The following is a 26,092-nucleotide window of genomic DNA, read 5'->3' on the forward strand; positions in this document are numbered from 1 at the left end:
ACCTATTCAAACTTTGATTTAAGGCCACAATTGTTACATAGTAAACCCCATATTTGTGTGTTACTGTTTTTTCAAAGATACAGTGTAACTAGTGTGGTATAGACTGCAAAACAGGCCATTTTGTCCCTAATGTCCTGTTTGTAAACTGCAGAAAGAGTGCCTCAGTAGTTCGACCTTGTGTCTGATTCTGCCAAACTCTTTACGCTTTTAATTAATCCCCTGTGCTGTGCAGATTTCAATTATCAAGATGTCTCCCCTGAAGTAGACACAGTAATGGGCAAGACCATAAGCAGAGCCTGTGTTTTATTTGTTTACTAACGTCAATGAAACTTGCTCTCAAGTTTGGGTGCTCAGGATGGAGTCACCATCTGACAGAGAGGGGGAGAAAGTTACTGCTACTTCCCTTTTCTGGTCTATCCCTACTTCAAAAGAGGGGAATGGTTGGATTCCGCCTTCAAATGCGGCACAAAAGCAGCCTTGGCTGCCAACGTTTATCACGCGGAAGCTCTACCGCGCTTGCCAAAAGGAGTCAACCCCTCTTTCCTCAAGCAAGGAGAGTACAGCTTGCCCGCCCCCAGACCCAAAACAGGCTTGAGCTTTTGCGACCCGCCTCCCCCTTTCACAAAGTAAAGAGCACTTAGCACCACCAGGCCCTTCGCCTCCCCACACCCCACAAAAAAACCCACTTCAGTCGCCTGAAGTTAAAACGCGGCCCGACCCCACGCCCCCCTCCACATAAATCTCCCATCGCTACCACCCTATTGGCTAGCGCCAAAATCTCTGCCATCCCTATTGGCTTCCTCGCGACCGCGACACTCCCTCTCTCAGAAACCCCTACCCCTGGCAAGCGGGCATCCTGGCTGTGCTCCGCTTCGCCCCCCCCCCATCCCACCCCCACAGCTCCGTCCTCCCATTTTGGCCCCCCCTCCCTCGACACGCACCGTATAGTAGGAGAGCAGCCCCGCGTTGTAGTCGAGCACGAACCAGCGGTACTGCCAGCCTTTCATCACGTTGGTCCATTTACTCAGCGGGCCTTCCATGATGGACGCCATCTTGGGAGCCGGTAAGATGCCAAGCGGCCCCGCTGAAGCGAACGCCGGTCGCGCGGGCGGGGCTGAGGGAGGAGGAGGAGCGGGGTGGGCTGGGGGGGGGGAGGAGAGAGGAGGGACGGAGAGAAAGAAAGAACGCGCGAGCGGGCGGGTGCGCGCGCACCGTCAGTGGGCTAGGCCTGACTGAGGCGGCGCGAGATTAAGAGGAGAGAGGCGGCGGGCGCGGCAAGGGAAAAAAACACCACACACACACACACAGAGCCTACGCTGCTAACGAGAGGGAGGAGATAAAGACTGAGGGGGCGTGACTTGTGTACTGAGGGACGCAAGGTGGAGGGAGGGGGCCAAAAAATAATAATCGTTAGGGGGCGCACGAGGGTTTTTGGAAAAGTCTTGGGGAAGTATTGTTGTTTAGTCGTTTAGTCGTGTCCGACTCTTCGTGACCCCATGGACCAGAGCATGCCAGGCACTACTGTCTTCCACTGCCTCCCGCAGTTTGGTCAAACTCATGTTTGTAGCTTTGACACTGTCCAACCACCTCGTCCTCTGCCGTCTCCTTCTCCTTGTGCCCTCCATCTTTCCCAACATCAGGGTCTTTTCCAGGGAGTCTTCTCTTCTCATGAGGTGGCCAAAGTATTGGAGCCTCAGCTTCAGGATCTGTCCTTCCATGAGCACTCAGGGCTGATTTCCTTCAGAATGGATGCGTTTGATCATCTTGCAGTCCATGGGACTCTCAAGAGTCTCCTCCAGCACCATAATTCAAAAGCATCCATTCTTCGGCGATCAGCCTTCTTTATGGTCCAGGTCTCACTTCCATACATCACAACTGGGAAAACCATAGCTTTAACTATACGAACCTTTGTCGGCAAGGTGATGTCTCTGCTTTTTAAGATGCTGTCTTAAAGCATAGCGAAGCATTTAAGGCTGCTGCCAGTATGGGCTTAAAAGTGCCGAAAGCTGTATTTCTGCTTGCACGTAGGTGACCTGGAAGAAAGCCTTGTTGAAACTCCTTTCGAGTGCATTCGGAGTTACAGAACTTCATTTGGGTGTCACTCTGAATAAAGACGGTGCTTATTATCCTGTTCCCACTACAGATGTGGAATTCACTCAGCACTGACAAGTTTTCTTGGAACCTTGGAGCTGTAAAGGTATTTTGCAGACACTCTAGTTCTGATTGGATTGCCCTAATCTACTATGCTTTTCGTCTGCAGGGGCGTAGGAAGGGGGGCGGGGGACAGGCTGACCAAGGTGCCATCATCAGGTGACAAATTGTCAAGGAACAATTACTGCCCTACTAGGGCGGTTCATAAAAAACTTTTTTAAAAAAATGCCTTCTCCAAAGGTCTTATCTTACTACACTAGGGATTATATAGCTATATATGATAATTCATGCATATCAGTTAATATCTTGACCCACCTCCACGAAAACAGCTGTTTACTTGGCCGTTTTCCTATGTCATGAAGGCTGAAATTTCAATTCAGTGGAGCAGGTCAAGCCTCCTAGCCGCCTGCTTTCCTATACAGCCAGTCCAACTGGTGGCTCTGGCTGTCTGCTTCCTTCTCCTTACTCTCGGTTGTTCCCTTGTAGAATTCAGCAGAGAGGAGGATGGAGACAAGCCTAGAAAAGTGCAAAGTTGGATTGGGGTATGTTCTTTACCATGAAGCAAACTGTGCATTTGAGCAATTTTGCAATCATGTTCACTAAACAGGAAAGTAATGGTCAGAGTTCTTCTTGGCATGTGGCAATATGCTTCAGTACTACTGTTGATAGTTTCAAAGACCTTAAGGAATTCACATGATTTCTCAGACCTTTTGCTCAGTATTCCTGGGACTGCAGAGCTGGAATGGGGGGAAATCCCTATTAAAACTTTCTACTAACACCACTCCTCCACAGCCCGATCATATCCATATTTATTTTAGAGGCCAAAACAACAAAGTTTTGTGGCATGTTAAAGACTGACAAATTTTATTATGGCATAAGCTTCCATGTATTACGTGTTGTCAGAATACTTGAGAATGTAAGCCATTTGTTCCTGTTTAACTTTAGGGTGACAATCCTGTGCACACTCAGTGATTGTTAATTCATCTCTGAGAAAGTTTGCAAAGGATCAGAATACATCTTTCCCCAATGCCAGAATAAAACATATTGTTTGGAAGCTATTTTGGAAATCAGTGACAATTAGTGCACACTAATTGGGAACTTATGGTGAAGGGCTGCTTATAAATCAAATTAATAATAATAACCAACATAATTTTTATGTGAAAGGATTAATCAGCTCCTAAGCATGCTCAATGGAATTAGGTGTTTTTTTTAATATACTAAGGCTATAATCCTAAACTCGTGACTTACCTCAGAGTAAACATGCATGAGATTGGCCTGAACATTTAGCATGACTGGAATTACTCTGGATTTATACAAATTAGAGAAATACCGTGAATAGTCACCAACTATAACAGGACTAGGAAACCTGAGCCCCAGCCAATATGACCAATGAGCAGTGATGATAGAAGTGGTAATTCAGAAAAATCTGGAGGTCCTCTGGTTAGCCACCTGTGTTTGGTTGCAATCTTGTTTAGAAATGATATGGTAGAGGAGTGATTCTGCATAGTGATATAAAGCTTGTATCTGCTCTAATTCCTTTAGTTCAGAGATGACTAACCTGTGGCCCTGCACACATTGCTGGACTCCACCTACCCATCAGCCTTAATCAGTATTTGTGGATGATAGAAGTTACAGATCAGCAGCACCTGAAGGAACATAGTCTAGCTACTCCTGCTTAAAGTTGCAATCCTAGCTATGTCTACACAGAATTAAGTCCCACTGAATTAAATATGGATTACTGCCAGGTAAGTGGAATTAGGACTGCAGCCATAGTTTCTAATCAACTTCCTGCTCTTGTAGATTATTCATGCAAGGCTTTGCAGCTTTACTCCTTTTTATGTGAGTGGGATATACACACACTGATAACTAGCTGAATATGTGGAGTAGAGACCGCAACAACGACAATGTAGTCAAATTGTCATGAGCTGTCATGACCAGCTTTTCCTTTTCCTTTCTAGAATGCTGCAAACCACTTAGTTTGTTTTCAAAAGGGAATTTAGTGTGGGAATGGTAACATTTCAGTTGGGATTGAGGCTATTTTGACTGAGATGAATACAGTATATTTACTTACAAAAACAAGGTGAGCTATTATGATGTACTGAATTCTAAAAAGTTCTGCTTGCTACGTTCTCAAATATATTTCAAATGGCAGAATGCTAACAATACTTTCAAAGAGTAGTCGAGTAGGAAGGCAATACACTTGCTGGGTGTGAATTGATCTGAATTAGATCCAGACACCTGTGTCTTCAGAATCCATTTCCTTTGAGACATTCCAGGGAGTTTCTGTGCTAGCGCAATTGCGTGGTCCCTTCTGATTGGTCCTTGTAGCTCAATTATTCATGGATTCTAACCAGTGGAAAAGACCCTTCTGTTCAGTATGATTATCAGTGTGATGACTGTTGTGGTTGTAGATTAGGAGAAGTGGGACAATATTTCAGAGGGGGTGTTACTACAGTCCTCTTAGTGCAATTTAAAGAAGCCTCCTACCATTTTCAGAACTCTTAAGTTCCTATGAAACCAGTAATGCAGCTGATTTACTTAGGGACCTTCTTGATAGGACTGGTATTTGGGGAACAAACTGACAATGACAATGATGATAGCCCTTCTACTATGTTAGAGACACCACAGCATACAATAATAAAGGAGTATTTTAGGGAAGAGTTTGATGATGAAGGTAAGTGATACTTTGCTGTTTCTCTGTTCTGGAAGGAAACCGTTGACTTCCAAATCTTCTTTCATTTATGTAGCCTTACTCTAAAGAGTTGCATTCTTGTTTGATTTCATTTTTTTACTGTTTAATAATAAAATTAATTGATAAAACACTATGAAATATCTATTTTGTATGGTATCCCTTCTACTAAGTTATCAGTACATTCAGTACCACTACAGGGAAAAAAAAAAAAGAATAGAAGCATGAAAGAGAAGATTGACCTTTTGCAATTTCCCCCCAAGTTTAGGAAAACTAATAATTAAAAGCAGTTGTCTTGCAAATATTGTGAGGCTGCTGTCCTGTTCTGCTGTCCTACCTGGCAATATGTCTCACTGAATTCAGTGGCCGTTACATCTGAGTAGACATGCATAGGATTTCACTGTGAGTGATGCATGGAAGGAACAGAGATAAACCAGTTGAACATGAGGAGTCAGTCCTGATGCATTTGGAATCCTAGAGCACAGCTAATTTATAAAAGGATGCATCCAAAGTTAATAGTTTCATCTGTTTAAATATAAAGAAAAGGTAACCCAGATAGAAATAGTTTTTACTGTCTATTCTGAAACATTCAGAAGCAACTGATGTCCTGATATAGTATAGTGTGTTTCCCTGCATAAGAGATTGCACAGCTTTAAAATCTGTGCTATGTATCCTAATTTCAATATCTTTCAATATCTCTTCTTAAGAACTCCTAAGCAGACTGCAATTTTATTTATAGTGCTGCTCTATATGGAGCTAAAGGCAAATGCATTCACAATACCAGGTTTCTGGGTTTGGTTAAAAGTTTGATTCTGGTTAATCATTCTTGAAGGTTTTTAGTGCTGTGTCCTAGGAAGAGAGAGTATATTACATGTCCTCATCTACCTCCCATACAATTTCCTCCCTTCTTCCAATTTCTTATTTCTATCCCATGGGAAGATCAGTACAGGTGTTATTACCATTTATTATTGTGCCTGTTTGTACCCTTTCTTTAGAAGACATACTAAATGACGCCAGTCTTGTACTGAAAGTCCATTACAAAATGGCTTGAAAATTAATTGAATCTGGTTTATATTACATTTGTTTGAATTTTGAGCCCTATGTTCAGTGTTATAAACATGACATAAACCAGGCAAATCACAAACATGATTCAACATGTAGTGAGTGGTCTCTTGGGATCATTGAGCAGTTTTCTCTAGCTCCAGGTGGAGTTAAATATAGGCTTTTGTGATATTCAGCTAAGCATTCTTGAGTAAAATACTTTTTGTAGGGTTGTTTTTAACCAAATGTAATTCAAGATATATCAAGAATGCATTTTTAGGTTTGCTGCCAGGTTTTATGCCTGTGATGAAGGTTGCATCACTTGAATGATCTTTAAGAAAGACGTAGATGCTCTAGTATGAGTGCTCTAGTATTATTCCTTGTCAGTGGCCACATTCAAATCTCACTCTAAACCACAGTATAGTATGATGAGACTGAGCAATGGTTTGCCTCCGATACATATGCTCTTTCCCTCCCTTTTCTTCCTCTGGCACAGTAGCACAAGGGGAAGTTCAGAATCTGTTTGCTTCTGCTTTTGCTTAACCACAGCTTGTTGTGTTATGCAGATTGAAAAAATGTGGTTAATGTTTAGTTTTGTTGGTTTAAAACAACTCTCCTTCAAATGGTGAAGTTTTTTTGTTGTTGTTTTAAACAAACCATAGTTAACATTGACCACAGTTCAGAGTTTGGATTAAATATCTGGAAAATTACTACTTGTTATATAGCTGTTAAGTCCATGTGTGGTGCAGCCATGAGTTAATTTGCATAGTACTGTACAGTGGTACCTCGGGTTAAGAACTTAATTCGTTCTGGAGGTCCATTCTTAACCTGAAACTCTTCTTAACCTAAAGCACCGCCACTGTGTGATTTCTGTTCTCATCCTGAAGCAAAGTTCTTAACCCGAGGTACTATTTCTTGGTTAGCGGAGTCTGTAACCTGAAGCGTCTATAACCCGAGGTACCACTGTATGTCCTAAAATATTCTATTTTACATAATGTGAAATAATTGTTGCATGTTATTGTTTTGCTATACCTCATTGTTACTTCTTTAACTTTTTCAGATGAATGGGAGAAACGGTGGGTTCAATCTAAACATAGATCTGATTATGGTAAATTTCGTGTTGCATCAGGAAGGTTTTATGGAGATAGAGAAAAAGATAAAGGTAAAAGAATGCTTTCTCCCATCCCCCAGGTTGTGAAAAATGAGGTTTGTGACTGAATGCATGCCTTCATTCACTTTTATTCCATTATTGACACAATATTGGCTAGTATCAAAACATCTACATAACTGTCATTATGATTCCTAGTGGTGGGCTAGAGAGCAGGGCTTCTGCATCTGAGCAAATTTGTATGGGTGCAGATAGATCCTACAAGTAATGTGATCCCACACATTTAGCTCTTTAAAAGTCAAACCAGCACTTTAAATTGAGCCCATAAATAAACAGTCAGTCAATATGCCCAAATCACATGAGATCCTGGTGGCTGCGTTTTATACCAGTTGGATTTTCTGAGCCACATGTAAAGGCAGATCTATAGAGAGAGCATTACAGTGGCCGAGTCCGGATGTAACCAGTGAGTGTGTTACTTTTTTCCTAAGATAGGGTCAAGCTAAAATGACAAAAGGCACTCCTAGCCACCTGTGCTAGTAAAGATGATAAATTGGATCCCTGTAGATTTAAGGCAGGAGTGGGGAACTGGATCTGACCAGTAGGAGGCTACCCACCAGTTGTTTCCCTGACATTGTTAAAAGAAGAAGCTGATCAGTAGTTAGAGCAACCACTTTTGAAGAAGCTCTTTCAGTGACTGTCAGCTGATTGGAGCTGGGAGCATGCCTTCAAAGAGACTGTTGATTGGTGGTTATAGGGAGTCCCTTCAAAGTCTCTGCAGAGGGAAAAATGCTCCTAAAAACAGCATTTCCCCCCTCTACCTAGAAAGTGACATGGGTTTAAAGCACTTCTTCCAGTGCTCTGAATTCAGACTGCTTCCTCTGGGGGGATGGAAAGCATGCTATTGCAGCGAATCCCGGATGATTGTTGGGACTGACTGCACTTTGAAGCTCCAATGATCAGCTGATTGTCAGCTGCACAGGGCTTTCTGTTCAAGCACCAACAATCAGTGGTTATAGGTGCTTGAACTTTTGTTTTCCCATTTTCCAGACATCTCCATTTTCTCTTTGTTTATTTCCAATCAATGTACAGGCTCTGTAAATTGTTTCTTGACTAATATTTATGCAAGTTTCGAACTTCCCAGAGTAATCAACAGTGGTATTTTGTATATTGGTGGTCTTCTCTTGTTAACAGTATAACTGGCAAGAGGTTATTTAATATTCGTATCCTACATAACGCCAGACAGTCTTTGCGGTTATATTATTATAACCATAGTAAGGACAGGATTTTGTGAAAGTACAATAAGTCATTTAAACCATAGTTCTAGATCTTTGATTTAATTTTACAGGTCTGAAGGCAACTGAAGACACTAAGTATTATGCAGTGTCAGCAAGGTTTCCGCCCTTCAACAATGAAGGTCAGACGTTAGTGCTTCAGTATACAGTAAAATATGACCAACATGTCGATTGTGGTGGTGCCTATGTTAAACTTTATTCTGCAGACCTGGTTCAAGAGGTTATGAATGAAGATTCTGAATATTATATTATGTTTGGTAAGTTCTCAACATGTCTTATTAGTCAGCAGTCAAAGCATATCCATTTTTACAGTGCAAGCCAAGAGAGAATTGGGCTTAGCACTATAAGGAAATTTCTGTTTTCATATTTTTTGAGTCTACATCACTGTATATATCAGTGAGAATCAGTGGCTGCACACAATGCTGTGCCATGACTTATGGTTTAGTCAACTATCTGCTGCAGAAAGCTCAAGAGCGCCTACCATACTCTTCTGGTAGTCAAGTGAGGAAACACACAACAGAGCAGTTGGCTTATCATTACACTTGAATCAGCTCTTGTGGTTTGTTTTTCTCCAGAAAACCAAAATCTGAAGCCACGTTCTTGACTTCCCAAACATTGTTTATTTGGAGAGAAAAACCACAAGATTTGGTTAATAATGTTAAGCTTAATGGTTTGTTTCCCCACTCAACTAAGGGAGAAGCAGAGTGGGAGCACATGGGATGCATGCACCAGCATGCACCTTGTGCACTGGTTAACTTACTAAACCATAATTAATGGCTCAGTATTATGGGCAAACACAGCCAGTTTTTGCTTCCTTATGTTTTGCAAAGTATATTCAATGAGCTGACGACAAGGTTGCTGGATCAGGGTGAAGTCTTCCAGGGAGCTTACAAGCAGGGCATGAAGTCAACAGCTCACCTCCGCTGCCCCATTGTATGGTGCCAACATTTGATACTGTCTCTGAAGATTGAATTTAGCTATACAGATACACAGCAATAGACCATGAACATAAATCTGAACTTTTTAAAAGCTACTGAAAGTAGTAGCTATCAACCCTTTTGACATCTTTTTTTAAAAACTTACTGGCAATCAATGTGTCTAACACTTTGCTTATTACTTACAATTTTTTAAAACTGCTCTTTCATCTCCCATGTATGTTGTCTTGAGAGTTAAAAGTAGTGGGATTAAAATGGTTTTAAAATATTTAAATGTTGGTTGCAAGGGACAGGAAGTAAGTAAGTCACCTTCCATGTTAGAAGAAGAAGAAGAAAGTACTACTAACAGCAATTTCTAAATCAGTGGTCAAACTATCATTAACTGACTTCTATTTGTGCAGGTGGAATTCTGATCCAAATCAATTGGGTTTTTAGAGCACTGTTGTTTTCTCCTAGGTCCAGATATATGTGGAGAAGACAAAAAGATAGTGCAGGTTATCTTCAACTATAAAGATGATTATTACTTGATCAAAAAAAACATCACATGTGAGGTATGAACAGTATTTTTCTTGTATCTGAGAAGCATTGTTGATTTCTAATCTTTGCTGCTAGTTTTCCTCTCCTAATTGTATTTTTTGTATCTTTCTGTCTTGCTGAAATTCTACTTTCCACACACAAGCAACAGTGAAAAACCCATAACTGAAGTCTGGGTCAAGTAGTGTTTTTGAAACTAATAGTAACGTATATTACAATTATGTTGTCGAGTAAGGGATAGTTTAACTATGGTTTAATGTTAATGAAAAGTGCTAGTGCATGCAGCTCAAAAAGTCCTCAATTAATTCACCGCAACTTATTCACTGCTGCTCCTCACCACACTGCACCAGGACCAACAAGCTACAAGCATTGGCATGTTATGTCATCTGAATCAAGATTGTACTTTGTTTGGAGAACATGAGCAGCAGGTTTGTTTCAGGGAAATTAACTACAAGTCTGGATTTCACATTCCATCTCTTTTGTTGATACGTATTGTTACTGGGACCATGCAAATATGCTGGAGCTTTGTTCTGCTTTGCTCTTCCCTGGACCTTTTAGCTGAGTGTGGTGCAGCAACTAAGCCAAAGTTTTGCTTAATGTGTCCTTTGAACTCAGTATCACGTTTAAGCTCTTCTGCTTAACCACAAGCTGTAGCCAATAACAAATTGATGGGCACCAATCATTATGGTTGCCACTCTTGCATCCTAGGCACCATTTACTTTTGACACACAACCCAAGAAGCAGGGGAAATAGCTCTCACCACCCAATAATAAGTACCATGGTATGTCCTCAATTTTCTGGCTTCCAAACTCTTCAAGCAGTGATTGAGTAGATAATCAGTATGCCATTTTTTTCATTTAGTTTATATTCTGTTGCAACATTTAACAGGAAAAACCAGCAGTCAGTTTGGAATATGAGAAAAGAACTCTCTACTTATGTAATAATCTTTATTATTTTTCTTTTTCGAGACCGATGACTTTACCCATCTCTACACTTTGATACTACGTCCAGATTTAACATATGAAGTGAAAGTTGATAATTATGTTGCTGAGGCTGGCTATCTAGAAGATGACTGGGACTTCCTTCCTCCAAGGAAGATAGTTGATCATGAAATGGCAAAACCTGACTACTGGGATGAAAGGGAGCTTATTGAAGATCCCATGGACAAGAAACCAGATGTAAAGTTTCAGTATCATGGTTTCTCTTTCTATATAGAAATATATGTACATTAAAACTGTCTACTTCCCCAGTTGCATTCTGTCCACTGACCATCTCTTGTTGTCTCAGTTGAAGTCAGTGGGCGTTGCAGCTGTGCTTATAATTCTATGATTTGCTCCAACAACAGTCTGATATCTATCATTCCCTTTCTATTATCATTGTCTTAAATAATTCTTACTTCAGTCAATTTCACAATGGTAGCTAATTATTACTTCCATTTAGCAAATGGAGGAGCTAATATATGATCATTTACTTGCCTGGGGCTGAGTTGGGTTAAACTCTAAAATCAATTCTGCATCTCAGTGACATTTGTCTTCGCCTTTACAGACAAATGTCTGCACCCAAGCAAACATTTATACATTCTTTATACACAAAGCAGCATATGTCACTTTTGCCAGGACTTCTTACTTCACCTGACCAGATGAGGGCATAGATGGCAAATACCCAAGTCTCATAGATAGTTCCCCATTCTGGACTCAAACCCCAGCACCTCAAGCCCACAGATAAGGATAACATCAAAACAAGCCAATTAACTTATATCAAAGGAAGTGAGTATGAACATACATGAGCTCATTGTTACATCAACTACCAATTAATTCTGGGGTTATATTGACTACCAAGATGGTGTTTGCAGTGCTTCTAGAACAGTTCACCTTTGGTTCAACACAAAGTTCAATACAGTATATGTCTATCACGGGATTAATACAAACAAATTTCCATGCCTGGTAGTAGTTGCAGTGAATTTTGTTGAATGCCACAGAACCTAAAAGCTTGTTAAGTGTGGTAACATATGAAATGCTAGATGATAACAGAAAACAATATAATAACCAATACTTATTTTTATGTATTTATTTACATTTATATTTTGCTACTCTTCCAACACGGAACTCAACTGACTAATTGGTCAATGTGATATTAAATGAGCAGGCATTTTAATAAACTGTCAGGATTATCTTGCTGCTAAAATACATGTTTGAGAAAACAATCTTTATTGATTATATGAATGCATACTGTTTTAGGATTGGGATCAGCCAGAAAGAATTCCTGACCCAAATGTCACGAAGCCAGATGACTGGGATGAAGAAATGGATGGAGAGTGGGCACCACCATCGGTTCCAAACCCGGAGTACAGAGTAAGCTTGGTATAGGTCTGCATAATAATAAATGCAGAGACTTAGATGGTAAACAGTAGGGGTCGTATACCCAGAGTAGACCCATTTAAATGGATAGATTTAAGTTAGTCAAGTCCATTGAATTCAGTAAGTCTCTGAGTATGACTTAGTCCAGGGATTGTCTACCTGGTGCCAAGTTTGTTTCCCTTGAGCATCATTGGTTTTTGGTTTTGTTTTCAAAAAATAGGCATTTCCTTTACCCATGGAGGAACTTTTCTACAGGGTGGGGTTGCTCAGTGATATTCTGTGTTGAGAGAGATGTATTTGGGGGTGGGGAGTCACACATATGGCATTTGTGTGAGGTCCAGGGGTGAGGGAGCAGCAGTGACTCCACTCTCTAATCTTGTCTTATGCCATACCCCCATAGCAACCATTTTGTAACAGGCACCCACAGCACTTCCTCAGAATTCAAAGTGTGCCCACTGGTCCAAAAAAGTACTATGCTTAAACCTGAAGCATTTTATCTTACTACCTACTCTCCTGTTCAGTCTTCCTGAATCTACCTTCATCTGGCTTTGTCTGTATTTCTCAAGTCCTCCATCCTTAAATGCCATCTCTTGAACCAGTATCTCCCTTCAAGCAGCTATATCCCATCACTTACTAAGTCCTCAAATAGGTACTGCTTTCTCTGTTTTTCTTGCTGCTCTCTTTTTGACCCAGTGGTTTGGATTCCTCTTTCTCTTTCTCTGTCTTTCTTTACCACTTCCAAATAGTTGCTGTCTCCAGTCTGCTTTTTCTACTCTCTACTCACTGTTGAAATAATTGTCTGTGCTTTTCTTCCATTACCACGATTGTCACATGGTATTTTTAAGTCCTTGCAGAACTTTTCCCCACCTTATATTCTCAGTTTCAACCCTTTAGTTTTGCAGCTCAAATCCCTGGTTGTGTCTCCACATTCACTTCTCTTTCCATCACTTCTTGCTTTCTCCATTCTATTCACACCTCATCAGCCCCCCCCCCCATTTCCATTCCTGTCCCCCTCTCCCACTTGTATTCAGGAGCATGCGGAGGGGGCGGTTTGCCACGGGGGGGACGGGGACAAGATGGCCCCTGCCTCCCCCCAGCTGTAGAGCGGCCAAGGGTGTGCGCAGTCCATACAGTCTGTACGGCTGCCACACATGTGCGGCATCCCGTACAGTCATCACACATGCACAGTCCATACAGGATGCTGCACATGCACACTCCATACAGGCTGCCCCGCCCCAGGTGCCGGATAGGGTTCCTCCGCCACTGCTTGTATTATCTTCAAATTAAGACGGGGTGAGGAACCTGTAGCACTCTAGCTGTTGCTAGACTCCAACTCCCATAAGCCCCAGCCAACATAGTATGGAAGGGATGTTGAGAAGTGGGAAACCAACAACATATGGACGGCTACTTCCCCATCCTAGTGAAATCATTGTTAAAGTACAAGTCAATGGTATATAATTGGTTTTACTTATTGTAAAATAAAGCTTCTCTTGGCATTATCACTATGAAAGGCCCACACTCAAAACGGTAAATAATGTGTCAGTACATATTTAGCAAATGATGATAATACATTCCATATTATTATTTTTCTTTCACTAGACTTAGCCAAGATTTATTTTGACTGAATTGGGTTTGGGGGGAAATAAACTTCAAGCTTGTCTCAATTGTTCTTTTTTAGGGAATTTGGAAGCCCCGTATAATCAAAAATCCCAATTATAATGGCATATGGGTTCAGCCATTAGTTGATAATCCAGAATACACACCTGATCCTAATCTTTACAAGTATTTCAACATCAGTGTCATTGGTTTAGAAATTTTACAGGTATGTATTTATAGAGTTTTCAGAACTAATTCCTTAACTGGAAAGATAATTCTTATTACAGAGTCTAGTTGTATTCTTTACCATTATTACGGAAAAGCTGTCCAATTTTCTAATTTGAATCATTCACAGGATTAAAATAGCATTAGCAGCCCATTCATTTTGAAAATATGATATATAGTGGTACCTCGATTTATGAACTTAATCCGTTCCGGAAGTCTGTTCTCAAACTGAAACCATTCTTAAACCGAGGTGCGCTTTTCCTAATGAGGCCTCCTGACACTGATGTACTTCCACCATTCGGATTCTGTTCTTAGACCGAGGTAAAGTTCGCAAACCGGGACACTGCTTCCAGTTTTGCGGAGTTTGTAAACCAAATCGTTCTTAAACAGGACTGTTCTTAAACCGAGGTAGCACTGTATTGTGTTTCCCATTTGCAATTAATTCAAACAGCTGCATGGTCATCTATCAAATCTGCTTCAGTGGTGATCTTCACACCATGTACTCTGGAGTAGGATTATTGTGGAGTAGATACAGTAATTTGAGAAGAATTGCCTCTGAGATTAGAAGATTATGATATAGCTGGATTGATGGGATGACAAAAAACTGTGTATTGGCTTTGAGTATGAATGCAATGTTAATTATGAATTTATTAGAATAGGTGCATGCTAAATTAGTAGACAGTGGAACTTACTTTTGACTTACATGTATATTGTTGAAATGTGGGACTTTTAATGCAAAGCCTATGACATCTGCAATCTGAGAATCATTTTTCATTACAGTGGTACCTCTGGTTATGAACTTAATTCGTTCTGGAGGTCCATTCTTAACCTGAAACTGTTCTTAACCTGAGGTACCACTTTAGCTAATGGGGCCTCCCGCTGCCACCACCGCGCAATTTCTGTTCTCATCCTGAGGTAAATTCTTAACCCAAGGTACTACTTCTGGGTTAGCGGAGTCTGTAACCTGAAGTGTTTGTAACCCGAGGTGTTTGTAACCCGAGGTACCACTGTAAAAGGCTCCAGATACCATAACTAGATACATAGGTAAGCCTTCCTGATACAGGGAAATAGAAGCATTTTGAATCTGGCTTCTAGCCTTCAGAAAACGAGACAGTTTTCTAAAGAAGAAATGGAGGCAATCACCTAATTCCGTACCCTTTGCATGTCACAGTTAAATTCCAACCCATTTTACCTAGTCCATGGCAAACAGAAATTGAATTTTTTTAAAATCAAAATTCTACAGAATGAAAACATAAATACAGTAGAATAAATATAAACTTAATATAGATATGAAGCAACAGCTTTGGGACTGTATATATTTGCAGTCACAAAATGTTGAATTTCTGGTGGAAGGAATTGGTTACTATGTTATGCATGTGTGAGCTAGGAAGTTTTCTTCAAAATAACAATGAAATATTATATATGCACGCTGCCATTTTCTATTGCTTGTTCACATTTTATATTATTTTAGTATACAGCAGGAAATAATATTTTATATTATTATTTTAGTATACAGAAGGAAATAAATTATTTTAAATAAATAGATAGCCACTTAATACAGGTTTGAGAAGAAAATAATGCAGCTTTGTACAATCTCACTTCTAGAAACCATGTATCACCCATTCTTGCAGCATTGTATTGTAGCTATAGGGCAGGATTCACATAACCAGCCCCTTCAGCAGAAGCCCTGCACAAGGACTTAACTTGTGCAATGGGGTTCCCTCCTTCTCTCCCTGTCAGCCCCTTAAAATTGGGAAGGAGGTGAGGAAAACCCCCAGAACAGAATGTGGTGGGAGAAGAGGGGAGCTTGCTCTGTCTCACATTGAATTCCACCCATAGGTTTTTGGGGTTTTTTGCAACACCTTTAATCATTGTATCCAATGTTGTACCCAATTTATATTGTGAGCTTTTTCTGGTGAAGCCAGGCTGCACCATTCTTGATGGTGTTAAATTCAGGTAGCGGTCATAACTCCATTACCTAATAATGTGTCACTGAATTCAATAGGTCTTACTTCTGAGTACACATTGTTGGGCTTCCATTATCATATATGGCTCACAAATCTAGCTAGATTGTGTTTACTTCAGTAACTCATTTTTCCCTTCTACCTTTTTCATTCCAACAGGGAAAGTCTGGCACAATCTTTGACAATTTTCTTATCACAAATGATGAACAATATGCTGAAGATGCTGGGAATGAAATGTGGGGTCCCACATTTGTAAGTAACGTAATTACCATACAAGAGTGGCTGCATTGAGATGGTGCAGAAGGGCTTTTGCTAGTATACCTGCACAGCTCCAGGTGTCCAGGCATTTGTATAATTACCATAAGAGCCTTGAACCCTGCAGCAGTCTCACCACTACATTCTGCACTACCTGGTTCAAGACCAGGCTCAAGGACTTCCCCACATAGAGTATACTGCAGTTATCAAGTCTTGAGGTTACTTATGCATGGACTCCTGTTATCATGATCCAGTTATTGTCATAGCTGGTGTACCAGACAAAGTTGGTAAAAGGCATTCCTAGCAGAGATCACTTAGACCTCTAACCACAGATTTGTATCCAGGAATACCAGTACCTGGTTCTGATTGCCTTATGAAGCACCTGAGCCCTACTGCATTGGCAGAAGAATCCTCCTGTGAATTGATCCAGGCTGTTGGTTGCTGTTATCATTAGCTCACAAGAGAATTCCTCTAGCAATACAGTAAGGCTCAGATGCTTCATAAGGTAAAACAGGACCAGGATTCAATGGGGTATCTTTGCTGGTCTGAGGTACACCATCCTTGGGCCTGAAGGACTAAGGAAAATGTGGGTGAACAGGGGGTAAGTTGTAAAGCAAGCATAATTTGTGAGGGTACACAATATTCCATTACTATTCAAGAAATATGCCAAGTTCCTTATAGTCTGATCCTTACACATATCTGCTTGATACTATATCTTGTTAAGTTCAGTCAGTCTTGTTCGAGCAAGCTGTAATCCTGTGCACCCTTACCTAGAAGTAAATCTTGTTGAACATAGTAGGATTTACTTCTGTGTAAACATGAATAGAATTATTAGACTGCACATCCTGCAGAGTATAGTTAACCATAACTAGCACTAACAGGATTCATAAAAGCAATACTATATCTACTGTACATAATATTTTTATACATAGAAGTAGCCAGTAAAGAACTGTAGAAATGCATGCTTCCATTATTACAGTGTAAGAAACAAAACTGATGTAGTTCCAAACATATTAAGATCTGCTTGAAAAACACAAGCTTTAGGTGTAAAGGGAAGCTAGTTCAATTCTTTTGAAATTATGAAGAACTCACTGAAAACTAAGGAATAAATGTACAAATGTAGCTGTACAGATTGCACAAAAATAACAAAAAGCCCAGCAAGGTATATACAACACTAAAGAAAGTGACAAAAATATCTGAGGGTGGGAAAGTTTTCAGTGTTGCATCACGTCTGATTATTAGGAATTTTCATAGTGACTTTAGATTGGGGGAAAATACCTTCAGAGTTAAGGCTTGAACCTACATTTTCAGTTTGAGGCCCTCTTTCTCACTGACTCTTTGCCAAGAAGGAAAGGGAGGCAGATTTCAAAAACAAATCTCTTACGGAAACTTATAGAAGTAAATGTCTGCATTTCATATTCTGGCTGTGACATTTACATTTTTTAAAAATTGACTCGAGGTAATGTATTCCTATAACCTTCATTTGGTCTTAACACATGGAATACTATTGAATAAGTTATTTGCAGCTTATTTATATTAATATTTAACATGGTTTTTCATCTTGCCAACATGCTTTACAATTCTTGTTTGAATAAACAGGAGAGAGAATGGAAGAGAAGACAGGGACAAGATGTTGTGTATAAAAAAATTAATGAAAACGAGGAACCGAAAGGAAAAGAAGGCAAGAAAGAAAAAAGGAAGAAAAAAGATCGCAATGTTAAAGATGAGCTCTAATCAACCAAATTTTATTGCATAGTTACTGTAACTCATGGTGGAATTTTTTTCAACTTCTAAATATTGTATTTATTTTCTAAATATCTGTTACTGAAACTGAAATGCAGTGGCAGTAAAAAGTTCTGACAACAATTGTTATGCTAATAAGTGTGGGTAATGGTGGCACAAGCAAAATGGTTGGGTCTCTTATTTAATTCCGGAGGGGACATCGACACATACAGAGACACATAGATGGATGCAACTCATGTACTGTGGGGATGTAGAAAATAGCAAAGAACCACTGGCTCAGTCAAAGGTCATATTCCTTGATACCTAAACTAGGGATAGATTGAAATCTCTATAACAGTTTACTACATCATTTGCAGGTGGCAATTTGATTGCTGAAATGGTTTTACAGGGAGGGAATTCCCACTGTGGTTGTGGGTGGCTGCTCAGCTTTCTAAAATAACTTTTTAAAACTCACCAACTTTTAGAAATTAAGCAAAATGGAAGCAAAGAAGGCCCGTTCTCATGGTAAGTTGACCCTCTATAACTACCCACCCCAAGTTAGCTAATTGTATTGTAGTGCCCCTTCTCTTTTTTTGGTTACAGGTTTCCCCTGACATCTCTTTTTTCTCCCTCCCCCCAAAGTCAGGCATATTGTAAAACAAATGGAGACTAGCTTTGCTGTAAACTAGGAATGTTGCATGGGCTGCTTTTTCCCACTTTCTCATCCATAAATCTCCCCTGCCCTTCAATGGGTTCTGTAATTATACTGTAGCATTGCTTCTGCACAAAGGAGACAGTGATATCCAACAGTTGAAACAAAATTCTGGCTGAAACTCTGCCCCTTTAAATCTCTACCTAACCTCTATTTTATACATGTTTTGGGTAGACAAGCTTAAAACATGCAGGTCTGCAGATATCAGGTGTAAATGGCACCTCACATGACCATCATAGTGATTCAACCATATACCATTATACTAATTCAACTACAACTTACAGCTGAGAATTCACATGTGCACCTCCTACAAACACTGAGGTTCCTGAACTATTGTGAATCATTCCATTCTTTATAAGTTCCCACCACAAATGCACATGGAAGCATTATGTAGTCATATGGCACAACACTAAGAGGAGAGATAGTTGCCTGGATTTCCACCCAATATATTTCGAGTATGTAACTTTCCACTATCGATGTATAGCATAAGTAGGCAGTGACCACTGGACTGTGTAGGGTTCCTAGGTCACAGAAGCATGCCCAAGTTGTTCCTGTCTTCTGCCCATCCTCCTCCCTTAAAAAGATACTATGGGACAGTTGTATTTAACAAAACAGAAAGGACTTATGTTGGTTCAGAAGGGCTTCCTTCTCTCACAGTTGCTTCACTGCTCTGAGAAAGGTTACGTTGCCTCCACCAGTTCTGGTTCTCCCCGTCCTTACCCTTTGCAAAGAAAGAGTGGACACTTAAGCATTGAAGTTTTTTAATACTTAAATCAAGGTAAGGCACTTACGTGCTAAGTGCAGATTCATACCACAATAACTACATTGCATAGGGATTGAAATGCATAGGATTGCAGCTTGAATTAGTTAAAGGTGCCACATAGGCCTTAACAAAGGACCCCATCAATTTCCAGACCTATGGGAAAATATTCTACCCTCTCCCCACTTACTCACTTCTTTATCTTTTCCCAAGAATGTGGAATAAGGTATAGAGATACTAAGTGCACTAGGACCTGAGACACCAGGGTTAAAATCACCACTTGGCCATTAAAAACCTCACTGTGTGACTTTGGGCCAGTCACTGTCAGCCTAACCTACCTCACAGGGTGGTTGTGAGGATAACATGGGGAAATGAATGAATGCATGCCACCCTGAGCTCCTTGGAGGAAAGGTGGAATGGATATAAATGCAATACTGATAAATAAGGAATAATCATAATAAAAAGTCTACATCCAGCCTGCCTGTCCCTGATTTTGAATTGGAGGGTTGGGGTCAGGTCTTGAATCATGAAAATAAACCCAATTCAGAAATCAAAGAAAAAATAATCTGGGATACAACCAGGATATTCAGGCCTATAAACATTGGACCTTACATGTTAGGTCCTTGGCAAATCCAGTGTGTGGCTATCTGCTGGGACAGGCTTGCCTGGGTGAGGTGTGCAGGCAGTGGCAATCCATGCTCCCATACTAATATATAGGCTCTGCACACTGAGTTATCATCTGAACTATCCCAGGCACCCCTCTACTTTTTGTAATAGCATTTTAGGTTTGCCAAAGTGTTTATAGTCTCTTTAGCCTCGCAGCAACCTTATAAAGTAGATCACAGAGTCCACTTAATCAAATGCATCCTTCTTGGTAATCCACACAAGCTTATGCAATAATACATTTGCTAGGCCTTAAAATGCAATTGGACAGTTGTTTCGTTGTTTCTGTAAGCCATGGCTAGCTGATCAACCCCCTTGATTGAAAGTGTACCACAGTAATGTACCCAATGCCATACACTGAGCTGTGGCAGAGAGGATAAAATCTTAATTAGTCTCAATATCTTATGGTGGGCTATTTTTTATGGTGGCTTACTGAGAAGGAAAATGTGCAGACAATATTTAATCAAAACGTGATGCTGTCCCAAGAGGTTTACCTTGAACAAGGGAATACATGATTAAGAATTCTGAGCCTCAGAAATAAATGGCGTGTGCATGTACAGAGTGCACCTGCTTCCCCAATGAAGAATCTGTATTTAGTTATTCCATAACAATAACTTCAGCCTGAAATAGAAATGCTTCATTCCCAGCCAGCCACATTATGCTTCGACTCACTGCTACTCTTACCAAAATGTCAAGTGAAAAGTAGATCTTTAAAAAAAAACCATACACCTCAGGAATCTAGGCCTTCAGGTAGTTGGAAGAGAGAGATTTCTGGAGACCCTTTCTCATATGTAATGTGCATTCCAGTTTGTTTTAAATACACTGGTTTGGTCATCATCCTTTGTGCAGAGTACATCTTAAAACCACCACCAATCTGTTCACAGTCTCCCCACACCAAACTGGCAATAGCATTCAGTTTACTTACACAATAAATAATCCAAGGTCAAATCAAGCTGTGAACAACCTCATGCCCCTTCTCAAACTATTTTTATATGGTGTATACGTGTGTATGATACGTTTGTATGGTGATCCTGAACATGCATTTGTATCAACAAGTTGCCAGGCTCACAGCATCCATTGCTAGCCAAAAAGAAATGCATGTCCCACCATGTCTTTGAAGACACACAAAGAAATAAAGAAAAAGCCCAGAGTTCCCTGGGAAGAAGGATTTAATGTTAAACTACTCTGGAAATTGTAAGAGGAATAGGGTGTCTCTTGATAACTCTCAGCACCTTAACTACCCTTCACAGGATTATTTGGAGGAAGCCACCACTATTTAAAATTGTATGATACAGCTCTAGATGGGGCCTCATCCGGTGAAGTTCACTCTGACAAACAGAAGTAAAGAAACAAGCAACAAAGGTGGTCAGGAAAGTTGAGGCCTGAGCTTTACTACTCTCTACTACATTCCCGTTCCGTCTCAGGTGACAAAATGGGAGGACGTGCCACCCCTGGGCATAGCCATCACATTCAACACTCGACTGTTATGCAGGTTGTACACAGTATTGCAAGGGACACTGTTCGGGAAGACACTCCTAAAAGGGCAGAATGGACAGCAAGGACATTACATGCACAGCCACAACAATTCTTTCTTCTAGTAAGTAAAATGGAAAGGTAATAGTTTCTTGTGTTAAGACAGCTATCATGTTTCCACACACAGCTGAACACACAGATCGTCTAGGCTCATGTTTAGCTCCAGAGCTGGGGCTCATTCAGAGATACACAAGCTGGTTTCCTTCAACGTTGGACTCCAGTACCAAGCTATCTAGGGAAAACAGCAAAAGAATTAGCAGACTTGTCAAAAGAACAATACATGACATTTTGCAGCACACATCTGCCTGTCTCAGGCAGCATGACCATTATGTGTAGTTTGAATTCTATCCTATGTTTCCTGAGAAGTAAGGTCATTAACATACACCCAAGGAGACCTTTGTTCTTGCCATGAGTCAAATAATTAGCACGGCCATCACAGGCATTCTCATTCAATTGGACATGCAACCTATCAGATAGGACACAAATGAATCACTGAAGACACTTAAATTTTTAGCATTAAAATTCTGGTACATTCATATTATTTGTCTGAACATCATTGTGCATTAGTGAAGTAATACTGTATTTTTAAACTTTTTTATTTATAAAACAATAGAACCAAACATTACAGAACGAAGTTGTACATAAATGTAATTGAACAATCTAAGCTTATAAAGATCTTGCCCAGAGGGTGCTAGCCCTTTAATACCCAAAAGCACACTTAAAAATTAAAACTCATTCCAAGAAACTCCAGGGCAGGTAATTAACACAAAATGGCTTCTTTGACTGGAAAGCAAACACATCTCAGCGAGACCTTGCAGTATCCTGACGGCTTAGGGGGTCAAGGTTCTGTGAGGCTTTTCACAATTGGATATAATGATATTTAAATCAAACAAGACGTCAGAAATTAATCCTGCTAAAAAGCGCTACCGGGTCCTGACCCTACACCATACAATGGGCATGGTGATTCAACCATCAGTTACAATTTTTCATATATTTTAGCTATAGTTTAAAGCTAGCACGGTTTAAGATAAGGTTTACATTTTATTTTGGTGCTTACGGCCATGAGAGATCAATGGCAGCAACCTCCTGAGCATGTGAGCTTGTGTTTTAGCAAAGTGTGCAACACAGCTCCATGACCTTTGGGCTTTTTTTTCTGTTTGAAACATGGCAATGTGCTCCTGGATCAACATGTGGCAGACTGGCTGCATCTGTTTCCACATGGATCGTGTTGCCAGCACTGTCCCCAATTGGTTGGCTGTGGCAGTTTCTTGGGATGTTGTGGGCACGTCTGCCATTCCTCACAATGTTCTGTTTTCATTTGTGCATTTTCTCTCTTTGCCCAGGCTGTGGACAAAAATAAAACCATAGGGAGATCCAGTTAGAGATCCCCTGGTTTGCATGTACCTCGGCCCACCAGAGGACAGCTGGTTTGCAACCAATACTTTATTGTATGTACATTGCTGCAACAGTGTGTTGACTTTGTATGCATGTTGGAGATATCTCTCTGCCTGTGTGTGCACATGTGTTGCCTAATTTGAACCTAGAGTCCATGCAACTAACGGGGAATCTTTTTCCTTTTCAGTATCAGTTCCCGCCCCCCCCCCACGCTGTGACAGTTGTCTTAAAGTTCAGTGTGTTACATGGATAACTTTGTAAAATAAAGAAGAAAGCCACTTCTATGATTTATGGTGTGTTTAGTGAGAAAAGGCTGTTTTCAGCAGAATGTATCAAAGCTCCTTGTGCTTGTTGCAGATAAAATAAACAGTACAGCGCTAGTGTGCAGGCTGTTGCTGATTCTGAAGCGGTATCATTTCATGCTCTATTTCTGTCAGAGTACATTACTGTACTGAGTAGTGTGTGAGCAGTGGCTAAACCTCTGGCAGTTATACATTGCTTGAAGGTCATTATGATATTTATTCAAGTTTGTAAGTTTTGTAGTGACTTTAAATGGCAACCTTGGGGCTGAATATGTTAACCTCTGCTACTGGGCGACTTCCATTTGTTTCAGAGGAATGGAGGAATCTGCAGATATGTTCCTGGCCTACGTTCAGAAGTATCACAGTCTCTCCAGCATTTCACAGATAAAAATAGGGACACTTTTGTGGACTATTACACATTGCTGAAGGCTCTTCTCTGCCTGCTGGATGCTGTATTAATTTGATCTGCAATTGCCTGGCCTGCACTGGCACTGTCTCTTAATAAACTAACAGTCAGCTGCCTTTTTATTTTAATTCTATTATTATTATTATTATTATTATTATTATTATTATTATTGCTATTTTCTAAGTTGCTTATTAGTCCTCTTAAGATGGACAACACAGATGGACAACTTTTCTTCCACCAGATATTGTCAGACACCCACCGGCCACTGCCAGTACAGCCAGGGGTCAGGGATGATTATTAGTATTTCTTAAATTTATTAAACTACTTCTCTTGCTGCAGGCAATTCAAGGCATCTTTATGAAAACAAAATGACAAAGCAAAACCCCCTACATTAATTAAAACCGGTGTGTGGGGGGGGATAATTAAAAACAACCCATCAGCTTTAAATGGTCATGGATTGTTAACAGCCAAAGGCCTGGTTGAAAAAATGGGTTTGCCTGGCACTGAAAGATATGTAGTGATGGCACCAGGTGAGTCTCCCTGAAGAAAGCATTCCACAATGGGGAACCACCTCAGGAAATGCCTGTTATCAGATTGCCACCCTCTGGACATCTCATGGAAGGGGCACAAGGAGTAGGGCTTCAGTTGATGAGCACAGGGTCTGGGTCAGTTCATATGGGGAGAGGCAGTCCTTGATTATGGGAGTTGTAGTCCAGTAACCACAGGTTCCCCATCCTTGTTGTATAGATTTAGAATTTTGTCGATCCTATTTGTATTTTATATCCAACTTAAGTCCAAAGAAGCCATTCAGGCAGCATCTGCACTTTTGAATAAAATAGGAACAAGGGAAACTGCAAAAAGCCCTCCCACGCTGTCAGAAGTAGGTTCCACGAAATTCAATGGGACTTATTTCTAAGTAAATATGCATAGGGTTTTAGGTGTTTGTTCTCAAACTGCTATCTATACTGAGGCAGGAGGAAAACAGAACCGGATAATGTGCATTCAGAATACTAGAGAAGATTGAGATACAGGCCGTCTAACTGATAAAAGAGCTTCTCTTAGGAAGAGAAGAAACGCAATTCGCTAACAATTCTTTTTGAGCTTAAGCGGATCTATCCTTGAGAAAGGATAATGCTTTGTGGCTTGTAAGGCTTACAATTTGTGCTGTCAGATCGTTCACCAAGGAAATGGCCTGTAAGGCTGCCATCGTAGGGCGTGCTTACTCGGGAGCAAACAGCACCGAACACAGCGAAATCTACTTCATAGAGTATTACACAACGGAGGTTAGCCGCCACAGCGCGTCCGCCCAACGAGAAAGCTCTGCCAAGTTCTCCCTCTGCACGACTCCAGTCCGCGTTTTCGTAGCCGCCGAGCTTAACTGAGGTCGAGCCGAACCCTTCCTGGCCGGCTGGCTGGGAATCCGGGCCAGGCGAGCGTAATAGTATTCCTCCGAGCGGAGGCCGAATTGAGCGGTTGCTCGGTGGTGGCTCCGCTCCAGAGGGGGCCGTGCCGGGAAGGGATCCGGGCGCCGGGCTTTGCTGCGCAGCAGGGCGGGGCCTGGCTGGGGGTGGCTCGGGAAGTTGCCGAAGTTGGGCAGAGAGTGGAGGGACGGAGCCAGCGAGCGCCTGCCTGCCTGCTCGGGCCGGGCCTTCCTGGGTGCTGCTCTTCCCCCTCCCGCCCTCTCTTCCCTGTCCGGCCGGTGCATGATGGAAGCAGCATGGCCGCTCATCTTTCCTTAACGCAGGTAGGGACGGCTCGCTTTTCGCTCGGTGGGGAGGGAGTGGGGTGGTTAGCTAGGGCGGGGGAGGCAGCCGGGGGAAGCCTCGCCTCCACGCTCCCGCCGTCTCCCCTTAGAAGAGTTTCCTTTGTGACCTGGCCGCCTCCCGCTTCCATTCCTCCTCGTAGCCCTTTCCCTGCCCGCGTCTCCCCTCGGGGAGCTTCCGCCTGCGCCCCCCTTCGCAACACCCACCCTCCTTCCTTCTCTGCCTCTCTGGGACGCCCCTTGGAACCCAGCGGGGCTTACTTCTGAGGAGGCGCCTTGTTTATGAACAGCCTCCCCTGTTTCCCTGCTCCCCAAGCTCTGTAGTCTTCCTCCCTAGTCTCCTCCTCCTCCTCCCAAGTTCTGCTGTTTGCCCCAAAGCTGCCGCCCTTCACTTCGCCGGTGGTTCCCACGGGGGACTCCGCGCCTTGTTTCTCAGAAGCGGACGACGTGGGCTGCGCCTTACGCAAAGCTCGTAACGCAGAGAACGTGTCTAGCGGGCGCCCGGAATTCCGCGGCTCTTGTCAGTCTCCAGCCGGTGTGGCGAAGAGTGACGGGCTTAGGAGCTGGGCTGTTTATTCGCTGCCTCTTCGCCTAATCTTCTTCACGGGGTTGTTGTGAGGAGAACATGGGGAGGGAAAGGGCCACGGACACCGCCTTGAACTCCCTAGAGGAAAGGTGGGCCAGAAATGT

At 41.5% G+C, this 26,092-nt stretch overlaps 3 protein-coding genes across 9 annotated transcripts in view; 2 read left to right on the forward strand and 1 right to left on the reverse strand.

Annotated features, from left to right (window-relative positions):
• OSBPL9 (oxysterol binding protein like 9) overlaps nucleotides 1–1,075 on the reverse strand; it is a 61,647-nt gene extending 60,572 nt beyond the window's left edge. For all 4 annotated transcript variants that reach the window (XM_028733503.2, XM_028733501.2, XM_028733502.2 and 1 more), the window contains exon 1: nucleotides 942–1,075. In XM_028733503.2, the coding sequence (XP_028589336.1) occupies nucleotides 942–1,052 (111 nt within the window). In that variant the 5' untranslated portion in view covers nucleotides 1,053–1,075. The remainder of the gene's footprint in view (nucleotides 1–941) is intronic.
• On the forward strand, nucleotides 978–19,816 carry LOC114599012 (calreticulin-like). 4 transcript variants are annotated; one of them, XM_028733508.2, is made up of 9 exons: nucleotides 978–1,063; nucleotides 6,942–7,043; nucleotides 8,335–8,538; nucleotides 9,673–9,767; nucleotides 10,719–10,928; nucleotides 11,988–12,101; nucleotides 13,786–13,929; nucleotides 16,052–16,144; nucleotides 17,747–19,816. In XM_028733508.2, exons 1-9 carry the CDS (start codon nucleotides 1,039–1,041, stop codon nucleotides 17,879–17,881), a joined length of 1,122 nt encoding a protein of 373 aa, XP_028589341.2. In that variant the 5' UTR covers nucleotides 978–1,038; the 3' UTR covers nucleotides 17,882–19,816. The 4 variants fall into 4 exon arrangements, with proteins under 4 accessions (XP_028589341.2, XP_028589342.2, XP_077784869.1 ...); XM_028733509.2 differs by having other exon boundaries at nucleotides 8,335–8,403; XM_077928743.1 differs by lacking the exon at nucleotides 13,786–13,929.
• A 5,260-nt stretch (nucleotides 19,817–25,076) lies between these two features.
• The window catches only part of EPS15 (epidermal growth factor receptor pathway substrate 15), a 55,379-nt gene continuing 54,363 nt past the window's right edge, over nucleotides 25,077–26,092 (forward strand). The window contains exon 1 of the mRNA XM_028733511.2: nucleotides 25,077–25,384. Coding sequence (XP_028589344.2) covers nucleotides 25,358–25,384 — 27 coding nt within the window. The 5' untranslated portion in view covers nucleotides 25,077–25,357. The remainder of the gene's footprint in view (nucleotides 25,385–26,092) is intronic.

This window comes from Podarcis muralis, chromosome 5 (assembly GCF_964188315.1).
Source record: "Podarcis muralis chromosome 5, rPodMur119.hap1.1, whole genome shotgun sequence".
Classification (NCBI taxonomy): Eukaryota; Metazoa; Chordata; class Lepidosauria; order Squamata; family Lacertidae; genus Podarcis; species Podarcis muralis.

Coding starts and splice junctions, on each gene's coding strand:
- LOC114599012 (XM_028733508.2), top strand. CDS start 1,039: ATGATGGACGCCATCTTGGGAGCCG. Junction 7,044..8,334: donor AGATAGAGAAAAAGATAAAG/GTAAAAGAATGC, acceptor TTAATTTTACAG/GTCTGAAGGCAACTGAAGAC. Junction 12,102..13,785: donor TTCCAAACCCGGAGTACAGA/GTAAGCTTGGTA, acceptor GTTCTTTTTTAG/GGAATTTGGAAGCCCCGTAT.